A 12,500-nucleotide genomic window follows, 5' to 3' on the forward strand; every position below is an offset into this window, starting at 1 on the left:
ACACTCAGGCACACTATTCTATCTAATTTCTCTTCCTCTTGTTTTGTTATAGTTGTATAGTTTACATTTATATTTTAATATTACTGTTCTTGAAATATTTTATTTTTCCATGTTTCCTTTCCTCACTGAGCTATTTTCCCTATTGGAGCCCCTAGGCTTATAGCATTCTGCTTTTCCAACTAGGGTTGTAGCTTAGTAAGTAATAATAATAATAATAATAATAATAAAAATAATAATAATGACAACAACATATTTTCCCTATTGGAGCCCCTGGCCTTATAGCATTCTAATTCTCCAACTAGGGTTGAGGCTTAGCAAGTGATAATAATAATAATAATAATAATAATAATAATAATATTAATAATAATAATAATAATTCCACTGTGTACTTACAAATATAAGTAGAAGTGAGTTTGAAGTTGACTAATCGCCATGTTTATTATTATTGTTATTATTATTATTATTATTATTATTATTATTATTATTATTATTATTATTATTATTATTATTATTACTTGCTAAACTGCAACCCTAGTTGGAAAAGCAGGATACTCCAAAATCAAGGGCTCCAACAGGGAAAATAGCCCAGTGAGGAAAGGAAAATAAAGAAAAAATACGAGAGAAGTTTAAGAACAATAACAACATTAAAATAAATCTTTCATATATAAACTATAAAAACTTCAAAATAACAAGAGAAAGAGAAACAAGATAGCATAGTGTGCCCGAGTGTACCCTCAAGCAAAGAGATGAACAAACAGAAGAACAATATACAATGAACAAACTCAAGAACAATATACAAAAGTTTTTTTGAATGTAGAAAATTATATAAATCAGGTAATTTAGAGGAATTTATCAACATCAGGAACTTTTATTGTACACCATTGGGTCCCAAATGACTTACATATGGGAAATACTTTTTCTAAACAGTTTTACTTTGAACAGAGTATAACGACACAAAAAACCTTGATGGTAAAAGAGAGAGAGAGAGAGAGAGAGAGAGAGAGAGAGAGAGAGAGAGAGAGAGAGAGAGAGAGAGAGAGAGAGAGAGAGAGAGAGGCTGCACAATGAACAGTAAAAGAGGGAACACAGGAGATGTATCTACCTTTGAGAGAGAGAGAGAGAGAGAGAGAGAGAGAGAGAGAGAGAGAGAGAGAGAGAGAGAGAAAGAGAGAGAGAGAGTGTGTGTAAAATGAAGCAATAAAAGAGGAAATATAGATGTATCTATTTTTAAGAACAAACAATAAAAGTGTATTAGGTAAACTATTTGCTCCGCACGTAATTCTCTCTCTCTCTCTCTCTCTCTCTCTCTCTCTCTCTCTCTCTCTCTCTCTCTCTCTCTCTCTCTCTCTCTCTCCATCCGGGGCTCATCAACTCATTATTCACACATCTCTGTAAAAATCGGTTGCAAGATACGCAACTGAACTATGTAAATACAACAAAATTATACATCATACATTTGATATAGGACCAAATAATCACATTACACATTTGACATAGTTCACATTGAACATTCCCATACGAATGTGACCTTTCCTCTTAGGTCAAAACATTCAATGATCATTGGTGGAAAAAACTCTGACCTCTCCCCGAGCGACCTCTTCTCGGGCAAGAAGGGCATATGAGGACGATTTACCGAGGAAATGTCTCTTGGAAATTGACTTCCGCCGGAGGCCCGTCTGATCTGAAGATGAGATATATCCTCCCGAGGGGCCCACTGCTCCTGAAGACTCCTGGGTTCCACGGTGCCTCCTGGGTTCCCCGGTGCCCCTGCGCCTCCTCCTCCTCCCGAGGTGGTGTTCGTACTTTGGGGTGTATCCGAAATATCCGAAAACGGGGAAGTCCTTGAAGTAGGGATCTAGATCATAGCTGGAGAAGGGAAAATGATGATCTCCAGGGAGGTCGTTATGAACTACGCTGAGTTCATCCGATTCTCTAAAAGATCAGGAAGTTGAAGAGGAGCAAGGAGAGTTTAGTGAGAGCCAAAATCGAATATTGCTGGAACAGTAATGGCTTTATCAAGATGTAATGATAGTTAATCTAAGAAGACCAAAGGAGAGTTTAATGAGAGCCAGAATCGAATATTCCTGGAACAGTAATGGTTTTATGAAGATGTAATAATTGTTATTCAAAGAAGACCAAAGGAGAGTTTAGTGCCAAAATCGAATATTGCTGGAGCAGTAATGGGTTTATGAAGATGTAATATTAATTAATCTAAGCAGAACAAGGAGAGTTTAGTGATACCAAAATCGTATATTGCTGGAACAGTAATGGCTTTATCAAGATGTAATAATAATTAATCTAAGAAGAACAAGGACAGTTTAGTGCTAAAATCGAATATTGCTGAGGCAGTAATAGCTTTAAGAAGATGTAATAATAGTTAATCGAAGAAGACCAAAGGAGAGTTTAGTGCTAAAAGCGAACATTGTTGGAACAGTAATGGTTTTATGAAGATGTAATAATTGTTATTCAAAGAAGACCAAAGGAGAGTTTAGTGCCAAAATCGAATATTGCTGGAGCAGTAATGGGTTTATGAAGATGTAATATTAATTAATCTAAGCAGAACAAGGAGAGTTTAGTGATACCAAAATCGTATATTGCTGGAACAGTAATGGCTTTATCAAGATGTAATAATAATTAATCTAAGAAGAACAAGGACAGTTTAGTGCTAAAATCGAATATTGCTGAGGCAGTAATAGCTTTAAGAAGATGTAATAATAGTTAATTGAAGAAGAACAGGGAGAGTTTAGTGCTAAAAGCGAACATTGCTGGAACAGTAATGGCTTTATCAAGATGTAATAATAGTTAATCGAAGAAGAACAAGGAGATTTTAGTGCTAAAATCGAATATTGCTGGAACAGTAATGGCTTTATCAAGATGTAATAATAGTTAATCGAAGAAGAACAAGGAGAGTTTAGTGCTAAAAGCGAACATTGCTGGAACAGTAATAGCTTTATCAAGATGTAATAATAGTTAATCGAAGAAGAACAAGGAGAGTTTAGTGCTAAAATCGAACATTGCTGGAACAGTAATGGCTTTATCAAGATGTAATAATAGTTAATCGAAGAAGAACAAGGAGATTTTAGTGCTAAAATCGAATATTGCTGAAACAGTAATGGCTTTATCAAGATGTAATAATAGTTAATCGAAGAAGAACAAGGAGAGTTTAGTGCTAAAAGCGAACATTGCTGGAACAGTAATAGCTTTATCAAGATGTAATAATAGTTAATCGAAGAAGAACAAGGAGAGTTTAGTGCTAAAATCGAACATTGCTGGAACAGTAATGGCTTTATCAAGATGTAATAATAGTTAATCGAAGAAGAACAGGGAGAGTTTAGTGCTAAAATCGAACATTGCTGGAACGGTAATGGCTTTATCAAGATGTAATAATAGTTAATTGAAGAAGAACAGGGAGGGTTTAGTGCTAAAAGCGAACATTGCTGGAACGGTAATGGCTTTCTCAAGATGTAATAATAGTTAATTGAAGAAGAACAGGGAGAGTTAAGTGCTAAAAGCGAACATTGCTGGAACAGTAATGGCTTTATCAAGATGTAATAATAGTTAATCGAAGAAGACCAAAGGAGAGTTTAATGAGAGCCAGAATCGAATATTGCTGGAACAGTAATGGCTTTATCAAGATGTAATAATAGTTAATCGAAGAAGACCAAAGGAGAGTTTAATGAGAGCCAGAATCGAATATTGCTGGAACAGTAATGGCTTTATCAAGATGTAATAATAGTTAATCGAAGAAGACCAAAGGAGAGTTTAATGAGAGCCAGAATCGAATATTGCTGGAACAGTAATGGCTTTATCAAGATGTAATAATAGTTAATCGAAGAAGAACAGGGAGAGTTTAGTGCTAAAATCAAATATTGCTGGAACAGTAATGGCTTTATCAAGATGTAATAATAGTTAATCGAAGAAGAACAAGGAGAGTTTAGTGCTAAAATCAAATATTGCTGGAACAGTAATGGCTTTATCAAGATGTAATAATAGTTAATCGAAGAAGAACAGGGAGAGTTTAGTGCTAAAATCGAACATTGCTGGAACAGTAATGGCTTTATCAAGATGTAATAATAGTTAATCGAAGAAGAACAGGGAGAGTTTAGTGCTAAAATCGAACATTGCTGGAACAGTAATGGCTTTATCAAGATGTAATAATAGTTAATCGAAGAAGAACAGGGAGAGTTTAGTGCTAAAAGCGAACATTGCTGGAACAGTAATGGCTTTATCAAGATGTAATAATAGTTAATCGAACAAGAACAAGGAGAGTTTAGTGCTAAAAGCGAACATTGCTGGAACAGTAATGGCTTTATCAAGATGTAATAATAGTTAATCGAAGAAGAACAAGGAGAGTTTAGTGCTAAAATCGAACATTGCTGGAACAGTAATGGCTTTATCAAGATGTAATAATAGTTAATCGAAGAAGAACAAGGAGAGTTTAGTGCTAAAATCAAATATTGCTGGAACAGTAATGGCTTTATCAAGATGTAATAATAGTTAATTGAAGAAGAACAAGAAGAGTTTAGTGCTAAAAGCGAACATTGTTGGAACAGTACTGGCTTTATCAAGATGTAATAATAGTTAATCGAAGAAGAACAAGGAGAGTTTAGTGCTAAAATCGAACATTGCTGGAACAGTAATGGCTTTATCAAGATGTAATAATAGTTAATCCAAGAAGAACAAGGAGAGTTTAGTGCTAAAATCGAACATTGCTGGAACAGTAATGGCTTTATCAAGATGAAATAACAGTTCATCGAAGAAGAACAAGGAGAGTTTAGTGCTAAATTCGAACATTGCTGGAACAGTAATGGCTTTATCAAGATGTAATAATAGTTAATCGAAGAAGAACAAGGAGAGTTTAGTGCCAAAATCGAACATTGCTGGAACAGTAATGGCTTTATCAAGATGTAATAATAGTTAATCGAAGAAGAACAAGGAGAGTTTAGTGCCAAAATCGAACATTGCTGGAACAGTAATGGCTTTATCAAGATGTAATAATAGTTAATCGAAGAAGAACAAGGAGAGTTTAGTGCCAAAATCGAACATTGCTGGAACAGTAATGGCTTTATCAAGATGTAATAATAGTTAATCGAAGAAGAACAAGGAGAGTTTAGTGCCAAAATCGAACATTGCTGGAACAGTAATGGCTTTATCAAGATGTAATAATAGTTAATCGAAGAAGAACAAGGAGAGTTTAGTGCTAAAATCAAATATTGCTAGAACAGTAATGGCTTTATCAAGATGTAATAATAATTAATCGAAGAAGAACAAGGAGAGTTTAGTGCTAAAAGCGAACATTGCTGGAACAGTAATGGCTTTATCAAGATGTAATAATAGTTAATCGAAGAAGAACAAGGAGAGTTTAGTGCTAAAAGCGAACATTGTTGAACAGTAATGGCTTTATCAAGATGTAATAATAGTTAATCGAAGAAGACCAAAGGAGAGTTTAGTGCCAAAATCGAATATTGCTGGAACAGTAATGGCTTTATCAAGATGTAATAATAGTTAATCGAAGAAGAACAAGGAGAGTTTAGTGCTAAAAGTGAACATTGCTGGAACAGTAATGGCTTTATCAAGATGTAATAATAGTTAATCGAAGAAGAACAGGGAGAGTTTAGTGCTAAAATCAAATATTGCTGGAACAGTAATGGCTTTATCAAGATGTAATAATAGTTAATTGAAGAAGAACAGTGAGAGCTTAGTGCTAAAAGCGAATATTGCTGGAACAGTAATGGTTTTATGAAGATGTAATATAGTTACTCGAAGAAGAACAAGGAGAGTTTAGTGCTAAAAGCGAACATTGCTAGAACAGTAATGGCTTTATCAAGATGTAATGATAGTTAATCTAAGAAGACCAAAGGAGAGTTTAGTGCCAAAATCGAATATTCCTGGAACAGTAATGGTTTTATGAAGATGTAATAATTGTTATTCAAAGAAGACCAAAGGAGAGTTTAGTGCCAAAATCGAATATTGCTGGAACAGTAATGGCTTTATCAAGATGTAACAATAATTAATCTAAGAAGCACAGGGAGAGTTTAGTACTAAAATCGAATATTGCTGGAACAGTAATGGCTTTATCAAGATGTAATAATAGTTAATTGAAGAAGAACAAGGAGAGTTTAGTACTAAAATCAAACATTGCTGAACAGTAATGGCTTTATCAAGATGTAATAATAGTTAATTGAAGAAGAACAGGGAGAGTTTAGTGAGAGCCAAAATCGAATATTGCTAGAACAGTAATGGCTTTATCAAGATGTAATAATAGTTAATTGAAGAAGAACAAGGAGAGTTTAGTACTAAAATCAAACATTGCTGAACAGTAATGGCTTTATCAAGATGTAATAATAGTTAATTGAAGAAGAACAAGGAGAGTTTAGTACTAAAATCAAACATTGCTGAACAGTAATGGCTTTATCAAGATGTAATAATAGTTAATCGAAGAAGAACAAGGAGAGTTTAGTACTAAAAGCGAACATTGCTGAACAGTAATGGCTTTATCAAGATGTAATAATAGTTAATCGAAGAACAGGGAGAGTTTAGTACTAAAACCAAATATTGCTGGAACAGTAATGGCTTTATCAAGATGTAATAACAGTTAATCGAAGAAGAACAAGCAGAGTTTAGTGCTAAAATCGTATATTGCTAGAACAGTCATGGCTTTATCAAGATGTAGTAATAGTTAATCGAAGAACAAGGAGAGTTTAGTGCCAAAATCGAATATTGCTGGAACATTAATGGCTTTATCAAGATGTAATAATAGTTAATCGAAGAACAAGGAGAGTTTAGTTCTAAAATCAAATATTGCTAGAACAGTAATGGCTTTATGAAGATGTAATAAAAGTTAATCGAAGAACACCAAAGGAGAGTTTAATGAGAGTCAGAATCAAACATTGCTGGAACAGTAATGGCTTTATGAAGATGTAATAATAGCTATTCATTGTTGTCTAATTGATAGGTCCTTTTAGTTCTTTTTATTTGGAAAGGATTTCTTTTTCTAAATTAGGTAAACAATGTCAGAAATTTGCAGTAATAGTCCAAACCGAACATTGCTGGAATAGTAATGGCTTCATCAAGATGTCATGTAAGTTAATTAGTATTGATCAATTGATATGAAATTCTTGTTCTTTTTATTTGTATGCTATTTTTTTAAATGAGAAAAAATAGGTGCTGCCATAGTATGATATCTACCACCTCACTTCTAATATAATATACCTACTATCCATCTTTTATCAATCAACTGCTGGTATTATGAAATATGATGAAAATAATTAAACATTTATTATTATAAAACGAAATGAGTAAAAACTTGAGTGAAGTAAGTGGTTAATTAGATGATTAAAATAACGCCAAAACACTACCCCACGCACTGTTGTGAGCAACATATCCATGTACCGCCTGTTTCAACAGAGGAGCAGTGGAATAATGTTCAATCTTGAACAAAGCGAGCCAAGGCCGAGCAAAGACCAGTTTGAACTAAGTATTTAATTAGATAATTGAAATAACATTAAAACACATGTGCACACAGCTGGCGTGCGCAGCACACCTACATACTACCTGCCAGACCAGTGGAGTAATGAAATAATGTTAAATCTTGAGCGAAGCAAGCCAAGGATGAGCAAAAAACAGTTTGAACTAAGTGTTTAATTAGATAATTAAAATAACGCTAAAACAATAGCGCATGTAGATGGCATGCGCAGTACATCCATATACTACCTGAGAGACCAGTGGAGTAATGAAATAATGTTAAATCTTGAGCAAAGCGAGCCAAGGATGAGCAAAAAAAAGTGTGATTAAAATAACGCTGAACAATAGCACATGTAGATGGCATGCGCAGTACATCCAAGTACTACCTACCAGAGCAGAGGAGTAATGAAATAATTGTAAATCTGGAGTGAAGTGATCAAAGGCCGAGCAAAACCCAGGTAAAAGTAAGTGTTTAGTTAGAAAATTAAAATAATGCTAAACCACTGCTAAAACACTAGTGCATGTAGCTGGCGTGCGCAGCACATCTACGTACTACCTGCCAGAACAGAGGAGTAATGAAATAATGGTAAATCTGGAGTAAAGGGATCCAAGGCCAGGAAAAAACCAGGTTGAACTAAGTGTTTAGTTAGAAAATTAAAATAATGCGAAAATACTAGAGCAAGCGGCTGGCGTGCGCAGATTATCTACGCACTACCTGTCAGAGGAGCAGTGAAATTATGTTAAATCTTGAGCGAAACGAGCCAAGGCCAAGCAAAAACAAGTTTTAAGTAAGTAATTAATTAGATAATTTAACAGCAAAATACTATCCCATGGGAGGAGGGGTAACGAGCTTAGCAAAATGTGGCACGTTGCAAATAGTCCAGTAGATATCATACTATAGGAATACAAAAAATGTTAATAACTGTAAATCTTGCAAATTCTATTTTTAAGAGGCATAAACATATCTACACTTTTGGTTTAATGAAAAGAGAGTACGCAAAACCTCTTGTGACTAGAAGTAATTTTTTTCATGCTCTAAAATCATATTTTCATCTCATTCTAATTATGGATAAATTATTGAACTTATTTTACTTAATTTACGTTTCATAAAAGAACACCAATATGAATATTAGAATGTGAAATCAGTTGCACATACCCAGGGGGACCGACTAAGAAAGTCCCACTCTCTATTCCGTCACTGGGGTGTAGATAAGGGTCGTAATCGAGGATGACGTCGTGGAACCCTGATACGTGCACAGCAGGAGCTGATGAGTGCACGACTGGAGCCGATACATGCTTCACAGGAGCTGATGAGTGCACGACTGGAGCCGATACATGCTTCACAGGAGCTGATGAGTGCACGACTGGAGCCGATACATGCTTTACAGGAGCTGAAGAGTGCTTTACAGGAGCTGATGTATGGAAAACAAGATCGAATGCTTGCATGACAGGAGGCAATGCGTGCACATCGTGAGCCAATGCGTGCACATCAACGGGTACCTTTGGCCTACGTACTGGGTGCGGCGGAAGGAAGATAGGCTTCCCCTTTGGCGAGCGGAAATGGAAATTCGCTGGGTTTCTGTCCTTGGGCAGGAAGGGTAAGTGGATGTTATTGTGACTGCCGCCGAGCGAATTCGGATGGCTCACTTCAGAGTGGGTTAAGTGCTTCCTATGCTGCGTCAGGTGCAGCAGGAGGTCCGGGGCGTCCTCCACAATGGCTATGGGAGTGTCCAGATGAGGGTAACCTTTATACGGGTCGTAGGTCAGAAAATCCTGCGGCAGTGGGTTGTGGTCCAGGTGGTCACCAAACCCTGTGCGTGGTGCCATCAGGAATAAGGCCAATGTCTGGAAAGTTACATGTGAATGTTAAAGCAGTGATGCCAAGTAAAATACAGAGGTTTAGAAAGTTCTTTAGATTCGGCAACACTGCGATAGAGTATATGGCAGGATATGGTTGGAAAGGTGTACCAGATATGAAATGTTGGTTAAGCAGTGATGCCAAGGAAAATACAGATGTTTGGAAGGTCTTTATGGTTGGCGGTTGGTAACACTGCGATAGAGTGTAGGGCTGAGTATGGTTGGAAAGGTATACCAGATATGAAATGTTAGTTAAGAAGTGATGCCAAGAAAAATACAGATGTTTGGAAGGTCTTTATGGTTGGTGGTTGGTAACACTGCGATAGAGTGTAGGGCTGAGTATGGTTGGAAAGTTGCTTCACGTCCAAATATGACCGCAATAATGACCATCTCTCTCTCTCTCTCTCTCTCTCTCTCTCTCTCTCTCTCTCTCTCCTCTCTCTCTCTCTCTCTCTCTCTCTCAGATGAAATTACCAACCCATGAGTTTCTTCTGCTGAATCTCTCTCTCTCTCTCTCTCTCTCTCTCTCTCTCTCTCTCTCTCTCAGATGAAATTACCAAACCATGAATTTCTTCTGTTGAATCTCTCTCTCTCTCTCTCTCTCTCTCTCTCTCTCTCTCTCTCTCTCTCTCTCTCTCTCTCTCACACACACACACACAGATGAAATTACCAACCCATGAGTTTCTTCTGTTGAATCTCTCTCTCTCTCTCTCTCTCTCTCTCTCTCTCTCTCTCTCTCTCTCTCTCTCTCTCTCACACACACAGATGAAATTACCAACCCATGAGTTTCTTCTGTTGAATCTCTCTCTCTCTCTCTCTCTCTCTCTCTCTCTCTCTCTCTCTCTCTCTCTCTCACACACACACATAGATGAATTTACCACCCCATGAGTTTCTTCTGTTGAATCTCTCTCTCTCTCTCTCTCTCTCTCTCTCTCTCTCTCTCTCTCTCTCTCTCTCTCACACACACAGATGAAATTACCAACCCATGAGTCTCTCTCTCTCTCTCTCTCTCTCTCTCTCTCTCTCTCTCTCTCTCTCTCCTCTCTCTCTCTCTCTCTCTCTCTCTCTCTTATACAGATGAACTTACCAAACCATGAGTTTCTTCCGTTGAACTGCCATTCCAAATATGCATCCGGTCATAATTAGATTTGAAATGACTTCCAATAATACGTTTATTTATGAACCGACTCACGGGTTCACGCAAATACTCGCAATCCTCCCTCCCAAACTGAAAAAAAAACTCTTTCACGATTGAGTTCCAAATCGAGTTAATTAACATTCGAAAAAAAAAAAGGAAAAAAATAGATGCCTGACCCTTTTAATCGTGTCCCTCAAAATTCAATACACCGTCACTTCCCTTCCTTTGTCAGATTCTCATCTGTTATATTTTTTTTCTGTTAGAGACAAAGGGGTTTTGAAATTCCTTCTTTATTGATATGTCGATTTTCTATTTTTTATTTAAGTTTCCCCTCCAAGGTATTGAGAAAATAGTAACAATTTGAGTATTATAGAAAACGAGGTTTTTTTCATTTGGTGTATATCACCCCCTATATAATAAAGAGCAAGTGTCTCTGGATGTATATATATATATATATATATATATATATACATATATATATATATGTATATATATATATATATATATATACACTAGTGTACACAACCCGTCAAAAAACGGATAATTATTTACATAAATATATTACACACACGCATATGTACCTCCTCTCACATCAGGGTATGACTACTCCCTTTTCCCCCTAACCAAGGGACGTCTGTCAATGCCTCTGGCATGACTAGAAATGTGTGTGTATATATATATATATATATATATATATATATATATATATATATATATATATATATATATATATATATATATATATATATATGTACAGTATATATATATATATATATATATATATATATATATATATATATATATATATATATATATTTACTTCCTGCCAGGCTTAGTGACAATTAATCAGTACTCAACAATCCCCCATCAATTGCCCAAACTATCATGTTGTAGAACATGAATTACTACTTGCATTTCTTGAAACACTTTCATTTTAGTTTATTTCCTTCAAAAAAAAAAAAAAGAAAGAAATTGCACGCAATCAAACACAAAAATCAATCAGCTGTTTGCCAAAAGAAACAGATGGGGAGACTATATACGCTTTCGAGCTGCCTGCGGGCTTCTGTTCGCTTGCCACAAGCAGAGGTTATTATGAAACGCTTCATCGTCTCCTCCTACGCCTATTGACGCAAAGGGCCTCGATTAGATTTCGCCAGTCGTCTCTACCTTGACCTGTTAATTCAATACTTCTCCATCCAGCATCTCATATTCGGCGCTTCACAGTCCTCAACCATGTAGGTCTGTGTCTCCCAACTCTTCTAGTGCCTTGTGCAGCCCAGCTGAACGTTTGGTGATCTCATCTCTCTTGGGGAGTGCGAAGAGCATGCCCAAACCATCTTCATTTACCCCTCATCAATGAAAATATCTCCAGTAGATTTAATAGATTTGAGAACAAAGCCCTCAGAAGATATTGGGAGATAAATGGCAGGACAGGATTAGAAATGAAACTATAAGAGAGATTACTCGAGTGCCATATGTGCTATTAAATTCCTATTCCAGGCTTCACAGTCCTCAACCATGTAGGTCTGTGTCTCCCAACTCTTCTAGTGCCTTGTGGAGCCCAGCTGAACGTTTGGTGAACTAATCTTTCTTGGGGAGTGCGAGAACATGCCCAAACCATCTTCATTTACCCCTCATCAATGAAAAAATCTCCAATAGATTTAATAGATTTGAGAACAAAGCCCTCAGAAGGATAATGGGAGTTAAATGGCAGGACGGGATTAGAAATGAAACTATATGAGAGATTACTCGAGTGCCATATGTGCTATTACATTCCTATTCCGGGTTTCACAGTCCTCAACCATATAGGTCTGTGTCTCCCAACTCTTCTAGTGCCTTGTGGAGCCCAGCTGAACGTTTGGTGAACTGATCTCTCTTGGGGAGTGCGAAGAGCAGGACCAAACCATCTCCATCTACTACTCATCAAAATCTCCAATAAATTTAATAAATTTGAGAACAAATCCCTCAGAAGATATTGGGAGTTAAATGGCAGGATAGGATTAGAAAGGAAACTATATGAGAGATTGCTCGAGTGCCATAT

At 36.4% G+C, this 12,500-nt stretch overlaps 1 protein-coding gene across 2 annotated transcripts; it reads right to left on the reverse strand.

Moving 5' to 3' along the window:
• Nucleotides 1-1,337: 1,337 nt before the first annotated feature.
• LOC137625051 (uncharacterized) lies at nucleotides 1,338-9,304 on the reverse strand. 2 transcript variants are annotated; one of them, XM_068355984.1, is made up of 2 exons: nucleotides 8,621-9,304; nucleotides 1,338-1,932 (listed from the first exon to the last, which is right to left on the reverse strand). In XM_068355984.1, the coding sequence occupies exons 1-2, from the start codon at nucleotides 9,289-9,291 to the stop codon at nucleotides 1,551-1,553; spliced, it is 1,053 nt and encodes a 350-aa protein (XP_068212085.1). In that variant the 5' UTR covers nucleotides 9,292-9,304; the 3' UTR covers nucleotides 1,338-1,550. The 2 variants fall into 2 exon arrangements, with proteins under 2 accessions (XP_068212085.1, XP_068212086.1); XM_068355985.1 differs by having other exon boundaries at nucleotides 1,340-1,866.
• Nucleotides 9,305-12,500: the final 3,196 nt, after the last annotated feature.

This window comes from Palaemon carinicauda, chromosome 31 (assembly GCF_036898095.1).
Source record: "Palaemon carinicauda isolate YSFRI2023 chromosome 31, ASM3689809v2, whole genome shotgun sequence".
In the NCBI taxonomy this organism is placed as follows: domain Eukaryota; kingdom Metazoa; phylum Arthropoda; class Malacostraca; order Decapoda; family Palaemonidae; genus Palaemon; species Palaemon carinicauda.